The following is a 25,590-nucleotide window of genomic DNA, read 5'->3' as shown; positions in this document are numbered from 1 at the left end:
GCATCACCCAGAGAAATTTAGATCCTTTTGCCGCATGTCTGTGGCCACGTTTGATATGCTGCTTGCCCTGATTCGTACGGGAATCACCTACCAGGACACAAACATGCGGCGCTGCATTTCCCCAGAGGAGCGACTCCTTATGACCTTGAGGTATGTGTGTTTCTTAAATTGTGCTTAGATGATGGTTTGTGGGTTTCATGTCCTACATAACATGTTCTTTGTTGTTTGTGTTTTTTTCTGTTATGTAGATTTCTTGGCACAGGCAATAGTTACCATTCTTTACATTTTGAATTTCTTCTTGGAGTGACCACCATTTCCTGCATTGTGACATCCACCTGTGTCGTGCTGTGGCAGAGATTAAAGAGCACGGTGATGCCTCAGCCCACGGCAGAACACTGACTTAGTATATCAGAAGATTTTTTTCTTGCCACCCAATTACCTCATTGTATAGGTGCACTAGATGGGAAGCACATTCGTGTGAAGAAGCCCCCCCACTCTGGCTCCAGATACTATAACTACAAGCAGTATTTTTCTATCGTCTTGTTGGCCATGGCCGACAGTAATTATTGCTTTACCATAGTAGACATTGGGTCGTATGGAAGCTCTGCTGATGCACGCATATTTCGCTCATCCAGAATGGGACAGCGGCTTATGACTAATCAACTTGCGGTGCCCGAACCTACCATCCTCCCTGGCTCCAGCGGCCCACCAATCCCATATGTAATCGTGGCAGATGAGGGTTTTGCCCTGACAAGGCAAGTAATACGTCCATTTGCAAGAAGGGGCTTGGATGAGTGTAGGCGCATCTTCAATTACCGCCTATGCAGAGCGCGAAGATGCGTCGGATGCTCCTTTGGCATCATGTCAAACAGGTGGCAGGTGTTTATGACAACAATGCAAATGTCACCACAGAATGTGACACATGTCATCCAAGCGTGTGTAGTTCTGCATAACTTTACCCGCATACATGATGCCAGTTTTGATGCCGCATATATCCAAACTAATGCAACCACCACCAACATTGTGCCGCCAATTCCACTAGGGAGGGCACAAACATCTGAACTCCGAGTGCGGCAACGATTCGCCGAATATTTTCACAGCCTTGCTGGAGCTGTACCATGGCAGCACGATGCCATTTAAAGGGTGGCATAGTTATTAGTATTGTCTACAAAGGTCCTTAGTGACCCGTGTATTTAATGTTTTGTTGGAGGCGTGTAGTGTTAGGTACTCGCAATACATGAGGACCCTTGACGTGGGTTGCGAGCTTATATCTTTAAAACGCACAAATATAGGACACGTCGTGAGTTTTACGCAGCGGACTCAAGCTGCGCAAAAATCACGGACTGTCTGCACTGCACCATAGACTAACATAGGTCCGTGCGACGCTCGTGAAAAGCACGCGCGTTGCATGGACGTATTACGCTCTCGTGTAAATCCGCCCTAAGGGTGACCGACTAACCGAACAAACTCGGTGTGTTCCAACAAGAAGGCCCAGCAGACGTATTTAAGCTGTTGCACAAGTACAAGAACTCACAGGAGACCGGCTTATCATTGACCAGCGCACTACCAAGAATGTCCAGTCGGGAATCTAAGGAGGAAGGCACCGGGATCATAAAGGAAATCATGCATTATACCGTATTTGGTTTGACGTAGTGTATGGCATGTTGTGCACATGTGAGATGCCATACTAGTGAATGGTTTGACTTGATTCCCTTCATGTTGTTTATATTGGCACTTTTTAGCTAAGTGGTTAACTCTTGAACGTATTATCTACGTTGGAAGGAGAATACGTTTATTATTTACCAACCTATGTCTAGAGAAAATTTTTATTACATCTGTGGCATATCCAGCATTTTGACCTTTACATTTGAATACTGTGAGGGCCCCGTGGTTATCTGAGACATCTTATCCCCTGAACGTAGATTTATTATTTAGGAATTGCAACTGCAATTGCTCTTCATGCATTTGTCCTATTTTTTATTAACTTTTTTGATAAATTGTTTGGAAATCTTGTTTTGTTGTTATTATGTTTTATGTGTTGTATTATGTTTTTATTTGACGTGATGGATTTTATTGGAAATCGGAATAATTTTAGCAGTTATCGTGACAAATATGTATTATGGTGTTCATACGGGGACTTAGTGTTATTTATTGTGATCTATTGTATATAAAATTGCCATTGTCATATGGACTTTTGTTCTACATTTGGAAAGTCTAGGGATCCGGCACTTTTAACCCCTTCCCGCACAGTCACGTAACTGTACGTGACAATCGGCGGTGCTTCTTACGTACAGTTACGTGACGACAGTAAACTGTCACCATGTCAGATGACATGGTGACAAGGGGCAGATTGCGGCGGCGAGTGACAACAGACACCACTCGCCGGCACAGGACCAATGAAAGCGGTTCTGTGAAGTCGATCGCTGTGATTGGTCATTCAAAACTGAATGACCAATCACAGCATAGGTAAACATAAGGGTATGTGCACACACACTAATTACGTCCGTAATTGACGGACGTATTTCGGCCGCAAGTACCGAACCGAACACAGTGCAGGGAGCCGGGCTACTGGCATCATACTTATGTACGATGCTAGGAGTCCCTGCCTCGCTGCAGGACAACTGTCCCGTACTGAAAACATGTTTTCAGTACGGGACAGTTGTCCTGCAGCGAGGCAGGGACTCCTAGCATCGTACATAAGTATGATGCTAGGAGCCCGGCTCCCTGCACTGTGTTCGGTCCGGTACTTGCGGCCGAAATACGTCCGTCAATTACGGACGTAATTAGTGTGTGTGCACATACCCTTAGACGCAGGATTCTTCTCATCACCGGCTCTGACAAGCTCATTTCTGTCAGAGAGCTTGTGAGTCGGTGTGTGAAGGCCTGTCAGAAAGTAAAAGTAAAAGAACATTGAATAAAGATCTCGTCTAGATCTCCCCAGATCTCTCCTGCCCCAGTAATTATAAAATAATTCCCAAATTGCCCACCCATTACCCCAGTGAAATTACTGCACCATATTACTTTAGGTGATACCCTAAATACCCCCAGATCGCCCTCTCACTGCCCAGTGAGAGAACATTGAGTGTCCAGTACGATCCACCCAGATCGCCACCCTTCACTGTTGCGGTGCCACATACAGTGACCGTTTTATGCAGCGATCCATTCAGTTCCATCCCGCTCCTACATTTTTGAGAGCGCCAGTTTTTTTTCTAGTTCATAAAAAATATATATAAAACAATATATATATATATATATATATATATATATATATAAAAAATTATATATATTTTTTTCTCTTACATTAGTGTACAGTACTGCAATATGGTGCAGAAATGTTACAGCCCAGAGTAGGCATACGCTATGCTGTGCTCGGATACAAACTCTGCTAGCGAGGGTGAAATGCAGTTCGTGCTGACATCATCATTGTCTAGCGAGTCTGATGAGCCCCCCCAGCAGCGCAGAAGAGTTACTGGTTCTGACTAGCCCCCCGATAGTGAGGCGATATGGATGCTGCCCCCCAGGTTCCCGACTGTGGAGACCACGGGGATCGGGGAGTTTGATTTTTTTCTAATTATTTTTCTCCGCTGAATATATAAATCGAATGGTCGAACAGACTAATTTATATGAGGAACAATTTCTCGCCCACAATCCCACGTCCTCTATTCCAAAGGCCAAATTTTGACCCCCACAAACTCAGAGGAGCTTTGCAAATTTGGAGCCTGTTACTGAATATGGGCCTCATAAAGAAACCCAGCATTAGGGACTATTGGTCATCGGATGTCCTATATAATACCCCCCCTTATGGCACCATTATGACCAGAAAAAGATTTGAGGTCATCCTCAAATTCCTGCATTACAGAGATAATACCCGCTGCCCACCCCCCGACGATCCAAATTTTGACCGTTTATATAAAATAAGGCCTGTCATCAAGCATTTAAATTTAAAATGTGCCCAAATTTACACCCCAGGTAAAAATATTGCGGTCGACGAGTCTCTCGTCAGTTTTAAAGGAAGGCTCAACTTCCGTCAATATCTCCCAAATAAAAGGGCCCGGTATGGAATAAAGTTATATAAGATCTGCGAAAGTTCCTCCAAGTACACTCATTGTTTCTGGATTTATGAGGGAAGGGATTCCAAAATTGATCCCCCAGAATGCCCCCCTTTCCCTTAGTGTCAGCGGAAAAATTGTGTGGGATCTTATACACCCGCTACTTGGCCAGGGATATCAAGTCTATATGGACAATTTTTATAACAGCATCCCTCTCCAAAAGTGCATTTTGGCAAGAGCGACAGTGGCCTGTGGCACGATAAAAAAAAAAAAACAAAACCCTCTTGGGCCAGACATTGCCAAAAGGAGAAAGCAAAGCAATGTGCAGCGAAAATATGCGGCTAGTAAAATATAGGGACAAGAAAGATGTCCACATTCTATCAAACATCCATAAGAATAGCAGCATCCACGTTCCAGTTCGTGGCTCCAGCACCACAACTGCCAAGCCTGCCTGCGTACTGGATTATAACCGCTTTATGGGTGGGGTGGATCTATCTGTTCAGGAAATAAAGCCGTATAGTGCCATGAGGAAAAGTAAGACCTGGTCCAAGAAGCTGGCAGTCCACCTCACCCAAATGGCAATGTATAACGCATTTGTGGTGTCCAGATACGCAGGCAATAGAAATACGTTTCTCCAATTTCAGGAGATAATTCTCAAGGCCCTTTTGTTTGACAACCCAGAAGGCGAGGGCACTTCTTCGGGAGATTACAGTTGCCGTATAATCCCAGGCCAGCACTTTCCCTCAGTAATACCCCCCACTGAGAAGAAAACAAGACCCCAGAAAAGATGTCGGGTGTGTTCCAAAAAAGGCATCAGAAAAGACACTATCCACCAGTGCGAGACATGCCCCACAAAGCCAGGCCTATGCAACAATGAATGCTTTAAACTTTACTATACCTCCACTGAGTTTTAGATTATTTTATTTATACACCCATTCATTTTACAAATTGGCCATTCTAAATAGATTTTTGAAGCTGAGTAATTTTATTTTCATAATTTTTTTTTCCCCACTAACTAAAATTTAAAAGATGCCCAAACAAAGCTAAACATTCTCACTATACCTCTAGATAAATACCTAAAGTGGTTCCAAGTTATAATTAGTCACACCAAATTAAAATATTTTTGAAAAACCCATAACAAATTTTTCACTATACCCCGAGATGAATACCTTGAAGGGTAGAGTTTTCAAAATAAGGTCAGTTGGAATCACTGAAATCGCATACTTGACATACAAATTTCATTGTTTATTTGATGCCATCATTTCATATAAATGTAATATTCCTTCTATATATATTTTTTTTAAATAATTTTACTGAGTTTGCCTATTATTATAACGATGTTCTGCCATATAAAGCGGTTATATTAATTCTTATAAACTGTTTGGTGATATGGGGATAGTTTATATTTGGAGGTTACTCAATTTACGAGCTGTTCCTGATCAATACATTATGAGCTTTTTTGTTGTTTCGTTAAAATTTTTGCACAACCTGTAAAACCCGAAAATACTTCCAGAAAAACTGACAATATCTTAGGGGATTAGTGATCCTTTACTGTCCATAAAGATGGTGTTAGAGACTGCCCTTTTATATATTCTGTAGGTGATTGGTTGTTTTGCGCACATTACGGTTCCTACTTTGACGGGCAGGGACCTGTAATGCTGTGCCAACGTCCCTTGGCACGTTCGTCTCTTATATAGAGATTGATGGGGCTAAAGAGACGTTGTATGACCAGTCCCTTTGAAAAAACAGAAGTGACATTATAAAGCCCTGTTCTTTCATCCTGTGAACACGCTCAAGTTCTAAACTTTTTCCTCCAGTTCTCAAATATATTTCCCTTCAGTCCAATACAGTTCTAATTTTAATTCTCCCTGCTTTATCTGTACTTAACGTCTATGGACTGACACATTTGTTGGTCATCTGCTTTGTTAGCACGACATAGTTACATACACTGGCAAATGCACTTCTAGGGGTTAACCGCTTCCCGACCGCCCACAGTAAATTCACGTCGGCGCTTGCTGGGCTCTGTGCAGCGCCGACGTGAATTCACGGTGGGTGTTAAAAGCGCGATCCGGTTGTCTCAGAGTAGCGCTGACACCCGGATCGCGCTGTTATCCCCTGTCTCTAGTGCTGGAGACATGACCGGGACCTAATTGGTTCAGGTCCCGGTCTTGAGATCGCAGGGAAAGCTTGTTGTAGCAACGAACTGGAAAGTTTGTTACTACAACAAACTGCAAAGTTTGTTGCTACAACAAACTTTCCCGGGGACCGATTGCAGGTGCTGCAATCGGTTATAAGGCAAAACCGGAGGCCATACAACAGCCCCCGGGTCTGCCATGCACGGCAGCCTATGAGAACCAGCCGTAGGCCGGTCCTCATAAGCTTCCTGTCAGAGTGACTCTCAGGGTATGTGCACATGGTAGCAGGCTTTTACGGCTGAAATGACAGACTGTTTTCAGGAGAAAACAGCTGCCTCGTTTCAGACGTAATTCCTCCTCCTCGCATTTTGCGAGGCTTTTCTGACAGCCGTAAATTTTGAGCTGTGCTTCATTGAGTTCAATGAAGAACGGCTCAAATTACATCTGAAAGAAGTGTCCTGCACTTCTTTTGCCGAGGCTGTATTTTTACGCGTCGTCGTTTGACAGCTGTCAAACGACGACGAGTAAATGACAGGTCGTCTGCACAGTACGTCGGCAAACCCATTCAAATGAATGGGCAGATGTTTGCCGACGTATTGTAGCCCTATTTTCAGACGTAAAACGAGGCATAATACGCCTCGTTTATGTCTGAAAATAGGTCGTGTGAACCCAGCCTCAGCGTCACACTGACAGTTTATAACACGTTACACTACCTAGGTAGTGTAATGTATTATAGCAGCGATCAGTGCTGCCAGTCTTCAAGTAAAACAAGTAAAAAGTAAAGAAAAAAAGTAATAAAAATGTTTTATAAAAGTGTAAAAACAAGTTATAAAAGTTACAAAAACAAAAAATGAATTTTTTCCTATAATAATTATTTTATTATAGGAAAAAAATAAAAATGTTAAAAAAAGTACACATATTTGGTATGACCGCGTTCACAACGACCCAAACTATAAAACTATAATATTATTTTTCACGCACGGTGAACAGCGCAAAAAAAATAATTAAAAACAATGTCAGAATCACTATTTTTTTGGTCATCAACCCTCCAAAAATATAGAATAAAAAGTGATCAAAAAGTCGCATGTACCCTAAAATAGTACCAATAAAAACTACAACCCGTCCCACAAAAAATAAGCCCTTACACCGCTTTTTTGACTGAAAAATAAAAATGTTACGGCTCTCAGAATATGGTGACACAAAAAAAATAATTTTATCGAAAAGTGATTTTTTTTTGCGCAAACGCCACAAAACATAAAAAAACTATATACATCTGGTATCGCCGTAATCGTATCGACCAGCAGAATAAAGTAAAATGTCATTTATAGCGCACGGTGAAAAGTATAAAAAAAAACAAAAAACATTGCCAGAATTGCTTGTTTTTTTGTCACTTTGCTTGCCAAAAAAATCTAATAAAAAGTGATAAAAAAATCACATGTACCCTAAAATGGTACCAATGAAAACTACATATTGTCTCACAACAAATAAGTCCTTGCACGGCTCCGGTGGAGAAAAAATAAAAAAAGTTCTGGCTCTCAGAATATAGCGACAGAAATTGTGCAGTGTCCAAAAGCGGATAAGATCGGGCGCCATTTATCAGTGCGATATTGGCCACATATCTGTGGATTATTATTTATTTACCGAATTATTATACCCTCTTATTATGTCCTGATGTACTCTGCCCAATTTACACATACCCCCACATCATAAACTGGAATACCAGCAAAACAGAACAGTTACCAAGCAAACTCTGCGCTCTAAAAGCCAAATGGCGCTCCCTCACTTCTGAGCCCCACAGCGTGCCCAAACACCAGCTTACATCCACATATATGATATTTTATATCCGGGAGAACCCGCTCAACATTGTATGAGGTATTTGTCTTCAGTGGCACAAACTGGGCACAACATATTGTGCATTAAAATGGCATATCAGTGGAAAATTTTAATTTTCACTTTGCACCATCCGCTGAGCATTAACGCCTTCGCGCACCATGACTTAATAGCATGTCGTGGTGCGGGGGCTATATATGGAGCGGGCTCATGCGCTGCGCCCGCTCCATATTCTGCAGGTGTCAGCTGTGTATTACAGCTGACACCAGGGACTAATGGACAGGAACAGCGATTGCGCTGTTACAGGAGCCTGTAAAAATGATATTATACTGCAATACATTAGTACTGCAGTGTATTGTACCAGCGACCTAATGATCGCTCGTTCCAGTCCCCTAAAGGGACTTTTGGGAGGTTTCCACTGTTTTGGTACCTCAGGGGCTTTGCAAAACAATTCCAGCTAAATTTGATCTCCAAAAGCCAAATATTGTTCCTTCCCTTCTGAGTCCTGCCGTGGGTCCAAACAGCAGTTTATTTCCACATATGGCGTATTGCTGTAATCAGGACAAATTGCTTTACAAATTGTGGGGTGATTTTTCTCCTTTATTCATTGTAAAAATGAAACATTTCTATGTTTTTTCAGAAAAAAGTAGATTTTCATTTTCACGGCCTAATTCCACTAAATTCAGCAAAAAAACTGTGGGGTCAAAATGCTAACTATACCCCTAGAAAAATTCCTTGAGGGGTGTAGTTTTCAAAATGGGGTCACTTTTGGGGGGTTTCCACCATTTTGCTCCCTCCAGGGTGTTGCAAACGCGACATGGCACTGAAAACCAATCCAGCACAATCTGCGCTTCAAAATCCAAATGGCACTCCTTCCCTTCTGAGCTATGCCGTGGGTCCAAACAGTAGTTTAGTACCATATATGGGGTATTGCTGTAATCGGGAGAAGTAGCTTTACAAGTTTTGGGGTGCTTTTTATTCTTTATTCCTTGCAAATATTTTTTTTTATATTTTTTCAGAAAAAAAGTAGATTTTCACTTTCACAGGCAAACTCCAATAAATATAGCAGAAGACCTGTGGGGTTAAGATGCTAACTGTACCCCTAGATAAATTCCTTGAGGTGCGCAGTTTCCAAAACCGTGTCACTTTTGGGGTATTTCCACTGTTTTGGCACTACAAGACCTCTTCACACCCGACATGGTGCCTAAAATATATTCTAAAAAAAGGAGGCCACAAAATCCACTTGGTGATCCTTTGCTTCTGAGGCCTGTGTTTCAGTCCATTATCACACTAGGGCCACATGTGGGATATTTCTAAAAACTGCAGAATCTGGGCAATAAATATTGTGTTGCGTTTCTCTGGTAAAACCTTCTGTGTTACAGAAAATAATGTATTACAAATGAATTGCAGCAAAAAAAAAAAAAAATTGTCAATTTCCCCTCTACATTGCTTTAATTCCTGTGAAACGCCTAAAGGGTTAAGAAACTTTCTGAATGCTGTTTTGAATACTTTGAGGGGTGCAGTTTTTAATATGGGGTGATTTATGGGTCTATCCAGTACATAAGGCCCTCAAAGCCGCTTTAGAACAGAACTGGTTTCTTGAAAATGTGAGAAATTGCTGGTAAAGTACTAAGCCTTGTAACGTCCTAGAAAAATAAAATAATGTTCACAAAACGATGCAAATATAAAGTAGACATATGGAATATGTGAAATAGTAACAATTTTGTGTGGTATTACTATCTGTTTTACGAGCAGACACATTTAAAATTAGAAAAATCATAATTTTTGCACATTTTCTCTACATTTTGGTGTTTTTCACAAATAAGCAATGAATTTATTGACCAAATTTTTCCACTAACATAAAGTACACTATGTCACGAGAAAACAATCTCAGAATCGCTTGGATAGGCAAAAGCATTCCAGAGTTATTACCACATAAAGTGACACATGTCAGATTTGAAAAAATGGGTTTGGTCCTGACGGCCAAAATGAGCTCGGTCTTGAAAGGGTTAATATGCTGTGGAAGGCAACCATGCCCCAAAAATAATAGATTTGGTATAAAAAAAATTACCACCTTAATCCCATGATTCTGGCTATGAAAACCTAGTGGTACAAACACTCATTAAACCACTAGATGAATACCTTAGGGGGTACAGTTTTCAAAATGGGGTCACTTCTAGGGGTGTCAGATCATTCTGCCAGCTCAAATCCTTTACAGGCATGGAGAGGGCCTATCAACTCATTCAAGCTAAAATTATGTTCTGAAAAGCCTAAGGGTGCTTCTTTGCTTTGGGACCACTCTGTGTGGGCATACAGCAGATTACGGCCTTAGTCGGGGTATTTCTGAACACAGGAGAAACTGGGTAATAAATGTTGGGGTGTGTTTCATCAGTTTCATGTACTATGTAGGAAAAATATGTCCTAGAAATGACGCATTTGTGAAAAAAAGAAAATGTTATTCTTTATGCCAGATTTCCACAAGATTCTGCAAAAACACTATTGGGTTAAAAAAGTAATCACACACCCCAAAAAAAATTCCTTGAGGGGTGTAGTTTCCAAAATGGGGTCAATTTTGTGGGGTTTCTACTGTTTTGGTACTTCCAGGGCGTTGCAAATGCGACATGGCACCGAAAACCATTCCAGCAATATCTGCGCTCAAAATGGCACCCCTTCCCTTCTGGACCCTGCCGTGTGTCCAAACAGCAGTTTATGACCACATATGGGGTATTGCCGTAATCAGGAGAAATTGCTTTACAAATGTTGGGGCGCTTTTTCTCCTTTATTTTTTGTAAAAATTAGACAATTCTATGTTTTTTCAGAAAAAAATAGTAGATTTTAATCTTCACAGACTAATTCCAATAAATTCAGAAAAAAACCTGTGGGGTCAAAATGCTAACTATGCCCCTAGAAAATTCAGGGGTCACTTTTTGTTTTGAATACTTTGAGGGGTGCAGTTTTCACAATGGGGTGACTTCTGGGGACTTTCTAATATATAAGGCCCTCAAAGCCACTTCAGAACTAAACTGGTCCCTGAAAAAATAGCCTTTTGAAATTTTCTTGAAAATATGAGAAATTGCTGCTAAAGTTCTAAGCCTTGTAACGTCCTAGAAAAATAAAAGAACGTTCAAAAAACGATGCAAATATAAAGTAGACATATGGAATATGTGAAATAGTAACTATTTTGTGTGGTATTACGATCTGTTTTATAAGCAGATACATTTAAATTTAGAAAAATGCTAATTTTTACAAATATTTTCTAAATTTCGGTATATATAAATATTGAATTTATCGACCAAATTTTTTCACTAACATAAAGTCCAATATGTCACGAGAAAACAATCTCATCACTTGGATAGGTAAAAGCATTCCAGAGTTATTACCACATAAAGTGACACATGATTTGAAAAAATCGGTCTGGTCCTGAAGGCCAAAATGAGTTTGGTACTGAAGGTGTTAAAGGCTATGTAGTATGTACACCTTTAAAAAACTAATTTTATTTAATTATTATTTTTTTGATAAAAATATGTATCTGTGTGTTTGGTGAACTTTCTAATTCATTTTTATAAAAAATATATTTTTTCACTTTTTGAGATACAGCTGCTTTGTATCCTGTATGAATCTGTCAGGTCAGCAGGACTGACGGGTTCAGTGACAGCAGGTCGGATCCACCTGTTATTGATCACAACTAAGTTATGAACTGTCAGAGACACGCAGGACCCGCTGTCACTGAACCCGTCAGTTCCGCTAACCTGACAGATTCATACTGGGACCTGACCTGACAGATTCAGGTCCCAGCGCTAGATACAAACACACATACTAATTTTTATATTAAAAAAATTAAAACGTTTTCAAAGGTATACATAACCATTAATACATGTGTATTACAATTTTTGAGGTATAGAATCCAAACAATGCACAATCTATAGGTGAGCCAGCTGCAATGAATTACTAATTATAATAGTAATAATAATAATTCAAATAATAATTATATAAATATTATTACGAATAAAACAATTAGTGATAACATTAATGCAAATAATAATACAATAGTAATCATAATAATCATAAAATTAATCATAATCTAATAATATAGTAATAATAATCTAATAATAATAATAATAATAATAATAATAATAATAATAATAATATAATGATAATAATATAATGATAATAATATTGTAGTAATAATATAATAATATTTATAATATAGTAATAATAATAGTAATAATAATAATAATATTAGTAATGATAATATAATAATAATAATATAATTATAATAATATAGTAGTAATAATAATATTAGTAATTATAATACTATAATAATAATTATAATATAGTAATAATAATAGTAGTAATAATAATAATAATAATAATAATAATAATAATAATATAATAATAATAGTAATAAAAATACAATAATAATAGTAATAATAATAATAATAATAAGGATAATAATAATATAATAATAATAATAATAATAATAATAATAATAATAGTAATTATAATACTATAATAATAATAATAATAATAATAATAATAATAATAATAATAATAGTAATAATAATAATAATAATAATAATAATAATAAGGATAATAGTATTTCTGTTGAATAAACAGTCTGATACAGTAACTGACAATACTTAATGGTCCGTTCCTGGCTACAAACAGCATACATGTTCTCTGTCCTCTATAACTAAGACGTCTTTTGTTGTGGTATGAATGGCTCAATCCCCGGCATCAGAGCTGTTGCTCCAGAACAAAGCGCGGCGGGGACACTCTACTCAGCCATGAAATTAAACTGTTATTAGCCATTGTTATAGCCAAGGAAATCATGTCACAGAGTTACCAGTACCATGACAACCGTTAACAATCATTCATGTCTTTGTCTCCTAAAATTCTCATGTCATGTTTGTATTCAGTTATTTATGTGTCAATTGATTATAGAGATGGAGTCGTGTAATGAATAATTAGGACTTCACACTTTAGTAAGTGGTATAATTACTGTGCATCTTTACAAGAACAAAATAATCTGTCTTCATCTATCTATCTATCTATCTATCTATCTATCTATCTATCTATCTATCTATCTATCTATCTATCTATCTATCTATCTATCTATCTATCTATCTATCTCATATCTATCTATCTATCTATCTATCTATCTATCTATCTATCTATCTATCTATCTATCTATCTATCTATCTATCTATTATCTATCTATCTATCTATCTATCTATCTATCTATCTATCTATCTATCTATCTATCTATCTATCTATCTATCTATCTATCTATCTATCTCTTTGCCATAGGTGTATTATAATAATTTACTGTACTGTATAAAGTTAAAAATATATGCCGGTGCTAGCAACAGACAAATACATGCATTAGCGCTGAACGGCCGGGCATGTTCCGAGCCCGACCATTCAGCGCCTTACAATGACGCTGATTGGTGGGGCAAAATGACTTGCCCCGCCAATCAGCGCCTTTCAACGACGCTTCCATGCTTGAAAGGTGCTGATTGACGGGCAAGTCATTCTGCCCCGCCAATCAGCGTCATTGAATGACGCGTCATTCAGCTCCAGCAGACCTGCTCAGAAGAAAGCAATTCTGCATTGCCATCAGTCTGCGCGGGAACGGGATCATGTGAGTATTTAAAGTTTTTGGTATTTTTCTAATAAAACTGTGACTGGCATTATCTATAGTGGGGGCTCTATCTACAGGGGGGGTCATCTATATACAGGGGGGTCTATATGTGGGAATGTGGGGCACTATCTACAGTGGGGGTCTATATGTAGGGATGTGGGCCACTATATACAGGGGGTCTATATGTGGGCCACTATATACAGGGGGCCCTATATGTGGGGATGTGGGCCACTATCTAGAGTGGGGGTCTATATGTGGGGATGTGGGCCACTATCTAGAGTGGGGGTCTATATGTGGGCCACTATCTACAGGGGGGTCTATATGTGGGGATGTGGGGCACTATCTACAGGGGGGTCTATATGTGGGGCACTATATACAGGGGGAGCTATATGTGACACACTATATACAGGGGTGGGCTATATGTAGAGCACTATCTATAGGGGAGATAGGGTTTTTAGGGCACTTTCTATAGGGGTGGGCTATATGTGGGACACTATATACAGGGGAAGGTTCCCTGTGGGGCACTAGTTACAGGGTGGCTATATGTAGGGCTCTGTCTACAGGGGTGGGCTATATGTGGGACACTATATACAGGGGGAGCTCTATGTGAGACTATATACAGAGGTGGGCTATACGTGGAGCACTATCTATAGGGGAAGCTATATGTAGGGAAGCACGGTGGCTCAGTGGTTAGCATTATTGCTTTGCAGCTCTGGAGTCCATATGTGGGCACTATCTACAGGGGGCTATGGGGGCACTATCTACAGGGGGCACGGTCTGTGTGTGTGGGACACAGTGTATGGTACTATTAAAATCAGGGACACAGTGTATGGCGCTATTATAGTTAGTGGTGCAGTGTATGGTGCTTTATTATATTTAGAGATATTGAGAATATTGAGGTGAAGAAATGTTTTAAAAGTGAGAAGCTGAAGACATCTGAGCGGAAAACTGCAGAAATGGGTCGTGGCCAGAAGAAATCCATCATAGAGGTCTGGACCGGAGGGAGAAGAAAAGAACTAGAATCAGAGACATCAAATGTTTATTCTGCCACTAATCATTACTGTAGTCACTGTATGATCTGCAGCTAGATGATAGGTGATATGATTTTTTTTTGTGAAACAGTGTCTCCCAGTATATCCTCACCATTGTTTGGGCCATGCTGGGAGCTGTAGTTTTACGCCGTACAAGCCTATACGGCAGGGGTTGCACTAAATTGAGCTGTATTTGTTCTGATGTTGTATATATGTACTAATCTTGATTCTGATGCTGTTTGTAAGTACTGAGCTTGGTTCTGGTGTTGTATATATACTGACCATGGTTCTGATGCTGTATGTAAGTACTGAGCTTTGTTCTGGTCCTGTATATACGTATGAGATTGGTTTTGGTGTTGTATATATGTAATGCGTTTGGTTCTGGGGATGTATATACGTACTGAGCTTGTTCTGGTGCTGTATATATGTACTGAGCTTGGTTCTGGGGATGTATTTATGTACTGAGTTTGGTTCTAGTGCTGTATTTATGTACTGAGGTTGGTTCTGGTGCTGTATATATGTACTGAGTTTGGTTCTAGTGCTGTATTTATGGTTCAATCTTTTTTATTAAAGTTTTTCAGATATAACAAGTATGACAATAATGTAGAGGAAGAGTGATCCAGCGCTGATGTTGGTTTTAAAAGGGAAATGAGAGTCCCATGTTTATTAGAAAAAAAATTTGAGTAAAAATAGAACGGGAGACGCAGTCCCAAAGTGCAAGTAGTTAGGGTATATGCCCAAGCCTACGCGTTTCAAACGCGGTCTGCGTTCTTAATCATGGCAAGAAAGATGATTAAGAACGCAGACCGCGTTTGAAACGCGTAGGCTTGGGCATATACCCTAACTACTTGCACTTTGGGACTGCGTCTCCCGTTCTATTTTTACTCAAATTTTTTTTCTAATAAACATGGGACTCTCATTTCCCTTTTAAAACCAACATCAGCGCTGGATCACTCTTCCTCTACATTATTGTTTCATACCGCGGGCCGTCGCGGGGATCCGATGGACGCTGTTGGAGACGCAGACCGGTGAGCTGGAGGTTCTCTCCCTGTTTCTATAACAAGTATGACATTAAGCATATTGATTTCTCATACAGAATACTCAACTTGTCATACATAAAATAAAGCAAAATACAGCAAAAAAGCATTGAGAAACATATCAAATAAACACACGTACATACAGATATTCCAGAAAGTTGACAGTTAAGTGTATCGTATAGCATATAATTACGTTCATTGTGAATACACCTTCAACATTACAGTCCCAAAATAATTTTATCAACCTCGCTTTCTTTAGTCCCAAGTGCCCCTCTGTAAGCCAGACAGCCTTAAACATTTGATTGTGTTATGGATTACAGTTTGAGTTATTTCTCCATGCGTCCCATATGCCCGAAAAGGGTTGAGGAGTGGGTGATCCATACACCACTATCTTTTCATATAAGTATGTATTGTTAATTACTGAAATCACTTCCTCAATAGGGTGAGTAGAGGTTGATTTCCAATACCTGGACAGAACAAGTTTAGCTATGATCAATATCTTACATACCAGAGCTCTGAATCTCAGGGGAATAACATGAAGCTCCAGAAATAACAAAGCTAACTGAGGCGATCCAACAATAGTTTTCTTGATAAAGCCAGAAATTAGACTGAAAATTGATTGCCAGTACCCCAATATGTAAGGGCATGTCCACAGAATATGAAGTAGAGTACCCCTGTGACCACAACCCCTCCAACACCCGTAAGAAGATGTTGGATACATTTTACTTAACCGGTCTGGAGTATAGTACCATCTCAATATAGTTTTCATCGCAGATTCATAATGTGAACTACAGCTTAGGGATTTATTAATCCATCTAAAAGCTTTGGACCACTCTCCGTTCTCAAAGGTAATACCCAAATCTTTTTCCCATTCCCGGAACGGGTAGGTCTTAACAAAGAGGTTCTGTCCCCCAATAAGAGAATATATAGACTTTAAGCCCTTTTTTCGCTGTGAGAACACCTGAAAGATAAATGTATTACCACGAATCTCCTCCTGACGTCGAGCTGCCAAGAAATGTTTCATCTGGATATATTTATATCTATCCGCCTCTGTGAGATCATATGTAGCAGACAAACTTTCAAAAGGCAAAATTTGGGAATCTACACAGAGTTTAGAGATGTCAGAGATACCCTTTTGAGTCCATGGGGTCATATTCAAATTGGGTATCGTCATTGCCAATAATTCCGTGGGATAAGTGTTTATATCTAAAACGGTATTTGGACGAGAAAGCTCGTGAAATTGTGACCAGAGATGGATTGAGGCTTTAGTCAATGGAGAAACGCATGAAGAAATAGGTATCTTCCAATATGAAGCCAACAGCAACAGTTTTAAGTTAAACGGCTGTGCTCCGTAGTTTTCAATATGTACCCAATGTTTATGGGTGTCCAGTCGCCACTATGAAACCAACGGAGACACTAGAGAAGCCATATAATAGTGGTATATGTCCGGTACTCCAACCCCCCTGCTTTCCTATCTTTAGTTAACAATGCATATGAAGTCCTAGGTTTACACCCCGCCCAGATGAATTTTGAGATTATCTTCTGTATAGAAGCAAAAAAATGACCTAGGGACCAAAATAGGGAGAGTGCGGAATAAGTATAGGAGCTTAGGGAGTAACATCATTTTAAAAGCTGCTATCCGTCCTATCCATGAAATCTCAAATTTGGTAATTCTCTGAGTCTCAAGTTGAATAACATTTAACATTGGCATATAATTGCGTTTATAAAGACATTTGTGAGATGAAGTCAAAACTACCCCCAGATAATCTTTGCAATCTGATTGCCAATCAAAAGAGAACCGATTTTTCAGGAAATAAAGCGAGTGCCTAGGAATATTCATGGGGAGAACCTGTGACTTGGAGGTATTCAATTTGTAGTGGGAAATGTACCCAAATTTCGTGATAATTTCTACCACTGCCTCAAGAGATTCCTCTGGATCTGATAGCATGTGGATCACATCATCTGCATATAATGAGACAGTATGTTCATGATCCCCTATCTTTACCCCTTTAACAAAAGGAGCTTCCCGCAATGCCTGTGCCAACGTTTCTATCGAGAGAACAAATATCAGGGGAGACAAAGGGCATCCCTGCCTAGTCCCATTAGAAATGGAAAATGCGTCTGAGAGAGCCCCATTCATAAAAACCTTGGCTGAGGGTGCAGAGTACAGTGCCGTAATGGCTGTCAATATGTTACCACTAAAGCCCATATGTTTAAGGACTGAAAACGCGTACATCCTATTAATGCGATCGAATGTTTTTTCAGCATCTAGTGATACCAACACCGAAGGTATGCCCCTAGACTCCAAATAGTGTCAAATGTTTAGGATACGCCTTGTATTGTCCGGGGCTTGTCTATTTTTAACAAATCCAACCTGATCAGGGTTCACCAGATCAGGTATCAGAGGAGCCAAACGAACAGCCAATAATTTAGCATACATTTTCAGATCCGAATTAAGTAATGATATAGGCCTAAAATTTTGTGGAACATCTAGGGGCTTCCCAGGTTTGGGCAAGGTTACTATTAAAGCTTCCTGGTTTTCCCTCGGGAATGAACCTGATGCCATAGCCTTATCAAAAACCCCTTGAAGGTGTGGGGCAAGAATAGATTGGAATGTTTTGTAGTAATCATTTGCCAGGCCGTCTGGTCCCGGAGATTTATGTGCAGGAAGGGAAGCAATAACCCTAGATATTTCATCCGTTGTTATGGGAGAATTTAACGTCTCCAGTTGGTCTTCAGTTAATTTGCTAAGGTGTCATTTGGACAAGAACTGTTGAATATCTGCTTCTAGTATTGGGAGGGAAAAAGGGTCTGAGCGCAAATCATAAAGCATACTATAATAGTCCTTAAATCTATTGGCAATGTCATTAGGGATATATAATTTTCCAGTGTCCGCTTTATTTTTCAGGTAAGGAATTCTATTTTTAGTATGTTGCACTTTAATGCGGGAAGCTAAAAGTTTAGTTGCCTTATCGTTCTGGGAATAGTATTTGGCCTTCACCTTTTTTTAAATTTAAGCTTAGAAATCTGTTCACTCCTTAATTTTTTGTCCCTATGCCCCAGCTTAATAAACGTTCCCCTTATGAAAGCTTTATGCGCATTCCACAAAATGTATGGGTCAGTTACAGAATCAACATTCGCCCCAAAATATTCCATTAAATCAGTCTCGAAAATAGGTTGATATTTCGAGTGATTCAAAATGTATGAATTACTTCTCCATACATATGTCTGTTTGGAATTATACGTCTCCTCCACGACAATGTAATGGTGGCATGGTCCGACCACGTAATGGTTTCAATCGTGGACTCCTGAGAAACTAACAAACTTTCTTTGTCTACCAAAAACATGTCTATTCTTGAATACGTTTTGTGTGCTGCTGAGAAATACGAATAGTCTCGCTCCGTGGTATGATGTGTTCTCCAAACATCATACAACTCCCTCTGCCACAGTACTCTGCCTAGGGACCGTGCATTTCCTCTGGCAGAAGAAGTTGCATCCACCGCAGAGTCCGATACAGTGTTAAAATCTCCACAGATGATAAGCCTCCCCTGCTTGACCTTATTCACTCGTCTCAACAGTTTATGAACAAATCTAATTTGGCCTTTGTTTGGAGCATATATGGACGCTATTGTGTATACCACACTATTGATGGGCAGACCAATATGACAAATCTACACAAGGGGTCGGAGACCTCAGTAATAAGTTGAAAAGTGAGGGAATCCCTCATGGCAATAAGCACCCCTCTAGATTTAGAATGATAATATGCTTGAAAAACAAATCGGAAATTTGGATGTTTCATCCTAAATGCATCCTTCTGGACAAGATGCGTCTCTTGAGCACATATAACATCACACGATAAACTTTTAGCCTTAGACCATAAAGATGCCCTTTTTTGTGGGCTGTTCAGCCCTTTTACATTTAAGGAAAGGATTTTAAGTACCATTATACAATACAGCGAGATTGATATATTGTAAAGATTCACCTATCAACAGACGAGCTGCCACATAGCAGTGTGCCATCAGCATACCTGGACGTAGTATCATACCTTGTGAAAAAACAGACATACAATAAAACAGCATAACCACGGATAAACATGAATTTGTGAATAATGCCCCTGTGGGCAGAAGAACAAAAAGGTCTAGCATATTAGCTAACCACAAGACTTCGGGTGTAGAGAACATTGTCCCTGAGTACCGAGTCTGCATGAAGTAGCCACCCGATTCACCTGAGATCACGGTTAGGAACCTCAATTCTTGTCCCGTCTCCGCGATTTAATGGCCTGCCATCCATCCGATATAGGTCTCGGAGCTTGTTGCTGTGAGAAAGATGCAGTCATAACTTGCAAGTCCCATTTGCGCAATAAGGCCACACCTTCCTCCAGATTTCTAACAGTATCGAATTCTTTTCTGGATATAATCAGCCGCACTGGAAATCCCCATTTGTATACAATCTTGTTTTCTCTCAAGACTGAAGTAACCGGATTCAATTGTCGACGAAGCTGAAGTGTTGCTGCTGATAGATCAGTGAATAACAACAGCTTCCGATAGGGCTCCGGTAGGTTTCCCATCTTTCATGTCGCCGCCATTAAATTCTCTTTGGTCTGGTAAAAATGGATCCGAGCCAATACATCTCTAGGGACGGACTCCTCCAGATGTCTAGGGCGAGGAACTCTATGAGTTCTGTCTATCAGCATATCAGATGGCAAGCACGTGGGAAGCATAATTTTCATAAATTTCTGTATAAACTGCTCCAGCTCTTGGGGGGCTACGCTCTCAGGTATACCCCTAAATTTGATGTTATTTCTCCTCGATCTCTCCTCCAGATCCGTCACTTTGGAGCGGAGAAACTGCACATCTGTATCCAGTTGGTAGTGGGCATCAATTAAATCATTGTGTGAGCGTGCAAAATCTCCCATCTTAGACTCTACAACATGAACCCTCTGATCCACTTCCTGCACAGCCACATGGAGAGGGTTAATCAAATGGCCAATGTCCGTTTGTAAGGAGCGTCTCAACGCTTGTAACATGTGTTTCATGCTGGAATCAGTAAGCGCCATGCCAGTTGTAGGAATGCCTTCAAACATATCTGAAGTCTCCAGGACCCCCAACCCCTGAAGATCATCTTGGCTTACCTCAGTTATGAGGACAGACGGAGGTTGCAGCTGCTGTATGTGTGTCCTCGGGCTTATAGGGGATGGCGACGCCGGTGCAGAGGAGGAGATCTCCCTGGAATGGCGTCTCAGTGGAAGGTCTGTGTCGGCATCCCTCACATCCTCTCCCTCTTGGCTGCGATCAGTTGAGAGAGACAGCACCGGAGGACGAGGAGGTGCTGAAGTGCTGCGTCTCGGCAGCGCTGATGTAGCACGTGTGTCCCGAAGTCCGGGCGGGTGCTCAGACAACAAGGAGCCCGCACATGAGCCAGCGTCCGTGCCATCTTGGCTCCTCTCGGAAGCTGGAGAAAAGAAGAAATCCATCAGCTTCTCCGGTTTAGACGGCAGCTTCTTCTTCTTGGGCATGTTGGCACCTGTTTCCCACTAAAGTACCGTGTCTTTCGAGGTGTGTAGCTGTATATTTTGTCGCTTTAAAGGATCTCAGGCTCGGAGCTAAGTTCTCATGCAGCCATCTCGGTCAACAGCCAGGCCACGCCCCCCTAGTGCTGTATATATGTTACATAGTTTGTATGGTTGAAAAAAGACACATGTCCATCAAGTTCAACCAAGGGATGGGAAAGGAGAAGTAAAACATTTCTAGGAAATTATCTAAGCCTTTTTTAAAGCCATCTGTTGCCCCTGCTGTGACCAGAACCTGCGGTAGGCTATTCCATAGATTCACAGTTCTCACAGTAAAGAAGGCTTGTCGCCTCTGCAGGTTGAACCTTTTTTTCTCCAGACGGAGGGAGTGCCCCCTTGTTTTTTGAGGGGCTTTTACATGGAAAAGGATTTCACCATATTTTTTGTATGTGTCATTCATTTATTTATATAAGTTAATCATGTCCCCCCTTAGTCGTCTTTTCTCAAGGCTAAATAGGTTTAATTCTTTTAATCTTTCCTCATAACTTAAATTCTCCATTAGATTCCGCTTATTAGCTTCGTTGCTCTTCTTTGTATTTTTTCCAACTCCAGGGCATCCTTTCTATGAACTGGAGCCCAGAACTGGCCTGCATATTCTAGATGAGGCCTCACTAATGCTTTGTAAAGTGGCAATATTACATCCCTGTCCGGCGAGTCCATGCCTCTTTTAATACACAACATTATCTTGCTGGCCTTTGAAGCAGCTTATTGACACTGCATGCTGTTATTGAGTTTATGATTTACAAGTACATCCAGATCCTTCTCAACAAGTGACTCCCCCAGTGTAGCTCCCCCGAGGACATATGATGCATGCAGGTTGTTCGTACCCAGGTGCATAACTTTACATTTATCTACATTAAACCTCATTTGCCTAGTGGACGCCCAAACACTTAGTGTGTTCAAATCAGCTTGCAATTCACAAACATCTTCCATAGTCTGAACTATATTGCATAGCTTGGTGTCATCTGCAAAAATATAAGTAGTGCTATTAATCCCATCCACTATATCATTAATAAATAAGTTGAATAATAGTGGTCCCAGCACTGAACCCTGGGGTACACCACTTATAACTGGGGACCATTCAGAGTAGGAATCATTGACCACAACTCTCTGGATACGGTCCTTGAGCCAATTCTCAATCCAATTACAAACTATACTATGTAAACCTATAGTCCTTAATTTACCCATTAGACGTCTATGAGGGACAGTGTCAAATGCCTTTGCAAAGTCCAAAAACACTATAGCCACAGCGGCCCCTCTATCTAGGCTTCTGCTCACCTCTTCATAAAAACAAATGAGGTTGGTTTGACAGCTTCTGTACATAGTAAAACCGTGCTGGTTGTCACTTATAATACTATTTTTTGTCACATAATCCTGTATATAGTCCCTCAATAGCCCCTCAAACATTTTTCCCACAATGGATGTTAAGCTTACTGGTCTATAATGACCCGGGGAAGATCTAGAGCCCTTTTTGAAAATAGGCACCACATTTGCCCTGCGCCAGTCCCTTGGCACTATACCAGTCACTAGAGAATCTCTAAATATTATGAAGAGGGGGACAGAAATAACTGAACTAAGCTCCTTAAGAACTCTAGGGTGTAACCCATCTGGTCCCGGGGCCTTGTGTACATTTATTTTATTTAATTTAGCTTGCACCATATCTACATTCATCCAATTCAGTATATCAACTGATATATTAACAGCACTGGCAACGGCTACATCAGCTGCTCTATCTTCTGTTGTATATACTGAGCGGAAGAACCCATTTGGTAACGCTGCCTTCGCTTGATCCCCTGTGACCATCTCCCCGTTACCACTATCTAGGGGTCTTACATGTTCAGACCTTGGCTTTTTTGCATTTATATGCTTGAAGAATTTTTGGGGATTTGTTTTATCTGCCTTTCATTTTTGCTGATTTTATTACCTTTTTACAGATTTTATTAAGCTCTTTATATTTTACAAATGCTACAGCTGTACCCTCAGATTTGTATTTTTCAAATGCCCTTTTTTTGTCATGTATTGCCCCTTTCACAGAAGATATAAGCCATGTGGGGTTTAATTTTAGTCGTTTATACTTGTTACCTATAGGAATAAATTTTGCACTATAATTACCCAAAGTAGATTTGAAAATCTCCCATTTAGCATTTGTCCCATTATTTAACATTAGTTCTTCCCAGTCTATATCCTGAATTGCAGCACTCATCCTGGGGAAATTGGCCTCCTTAAAATTAAGTGTTTTTGCCCTCCCAGCCTGTGTTTGTTTTTTGGCAATTGGTGAAGATCACCTGTCTCACTAGGAAAATAGGTCAAGGGGACCACATTGGTGTACACCACCGGTTAGAGCTAGATTGATTCACGGATGGGAAGGAGGAAAAGATGTGGCCTAATGTAAATTAATAAATAACCTTTATTGATTAACATTAAAATGTATTAAAAGTTCATTGGTGCAAACTGGTATGTGTGAGTGACCCCCAAACTCACATACCTAAACCCAAAACTCTTTTGGTGTAATTGTTGAAATCACTGATTATAATATAAAGCGATTCCACCACGCTATTATTCCATTAGAGTGCACGTTTCACTGCACTACAATGGAGATCAAAACTGAAATTGAGACAATTAGAAACGGATTGCTAGTGTCAGCTGATTAGTCTGGTCCGTGCTGGACAAGTGAGCTAATGTAGTGATTGCTGCACTGTGGTGTCAAAAGGCAGCTAAGTGGACTAGATTAGCCCTGCATTAGCTAAACTGGTATGCATGAAGTGGCCCACATGCACACCCTGCGTTAATGCTGCGTTAATGGTAGGCAGCAATCAAAACTCCAGGATTGAATAGTTGAGTGATTTCACTTAGTGTGGTATTCAATGTTACCACTTAAACTGGTGTTTCATTGTAATGCACACATTGCTGAATTGTGACTAGAAACTGTTAATAGTTATGTTTATTCTTTATTATATGTATTGAATTTGTAACTACCCGTTTTTGTGGCTCCAGAAATTGAGGTGGAGTCCAAAAAACGGTTTAAATAGAGTGTCAGCTGAAAATGTAAGCTGTGCCGAGGAGTAGTTCTTATTGTTATTGCTGCACTGTACTACCAACTAGCAGCTAGTTCGGGTCAGAGTCAGCCCTGCAATGACTTGATGAGCAGCGGTGATAGGACCGCATGCACATCTAACGTTACTCCAGCGTTTGTAAAGGGCAAACAATTGTTAAGTGCACCTTCACATTGCTGTCTGCCTGAAGAACAGCGATGCAGAGAGCGACCGTGATATGCGCCACCACCGCTGGTATTGACCCAGAAGCGGTGAGCTACAATCGCTCACTTGATCGTGTCTATTGACAGAATGGCTCGTGAGTGATCCGCTCAATTGACTCAGTGTTAGGACTGAGTGAATGAGTGGGGTGGTGAGATCTCTGGTGTCGAGACTCCACAGCCTCACTGCACCTCGCCTACGGTGGTAGCCCGTGTGTGTAAATTCACCCCGGGAGGACCGTTCAAAAAGTTGCTGGTCGACTGACCATATCGTGGCGGGAGGTGAGAGGGATATGCCCCGGCTGTTCAGAGTGGAACAGCGAGACCCGCTGCAGTTAGATTGATAAAGCGCACTAGAGCAGCTGACAGCTGTCAGCTGTCAGCCGTATTGTGTAGCGTAGTCAGTTATGAGCTGGATAGAAACAGCTCTGATTGATTGTAAGCACCAATGAATATGGATATAGTGTTTGTTTTTTACAGCATAGGTAAAATTTAACTATATTGTGATCACTGTTACCAAGATTTTCACGAACATTGACATTCCCAACAAGCTCTGCATTATTAGAAATGACCAGATCCAACAGAGCTTCACCTCTAGTCGGGTCTTCCGCAAACTGTCCCATAAAATTTTCCTGCAACAGGTTGAGGAAATGTCTCCCCTTTGCAGTTGAAGCCGAACCATGACCCCAATTAATATCCCAGTAATTAAAAACTCCCATTATCACTACAGTACCAGCCTGTGCAGCCCGCTCCATCTGTTTAGCTGAACTTCCATCTCCTCAGTTATATTGGGGGGTCTATAGATTACACCAAAAGTATTTTTTTCAGTATTTACCTCCCTTTGTAATTCCACCCACAAGGTTTCAACCTCCTCACAATCTTCACCCTCTAATGTCTCATTCACACTCACCTTCATATCACTTCTCACTTACAGACATACACCACCACCTCCATATCACTTCTCACATACAGACATACACCACCACCTTCATATCACTTCTCACATACATTCATACACCACCACCTTCATATCACTTCTCAC

General features: G+C 40.5%; 1 protein-coding gene across 2 annotated transcripts in view; it reads right to left on the bottom strand.

Moving 5' to 3' along the window:
• The window catches only part of LOC142760630 (allurin-like), a 115,865-nt gene that overhangs the window by 74,558 nt on the left and 15,717 nt on the right, over positions 1 to 25,590 (bottom strand). Inside the window, exon 1 of one of the 2 annotated variants that reach the window (XM_075863822.1) lies at positions 12,650 to 12,720. The exons of the other annotated variant lie outside the window; for it this stretch is intronic. Coding sequence (XP_075719937.1) covers positions 12,650 to 12,685 — 36 coding nt within the window. The 5' untranslated portion in view covers positions 12,686 to 12,720. Of the gene's footprint in view, positions 1 to 12,649; positions 12,721 to 25,590 lie in introns of those variants that run through there. 2 annotated transcript variants of the gene reach the window in all.

This window comes from Rhinoderma darwinii, chromosome 4 (assembly GCF_050947455.1).
Source record: "Rhinoderma darwinii isolate aRhiDar2 chromosome 4, aRhiDar2.hap1, whole genome shotgun sequence".
NCBI classification, from domain to species: domain Eukaryota; kingdom Metazoa; phylum Chordata; class Amphibia; order Anura; family Rhinodermatidae; genus Rhinoderma; species Rhinoderma darwinii.
The sequence above is the reverse complement of the archived record's forward strand: the minus strand, read 5'-3'. Positions and strand labels throughout refer to the sequence as shown.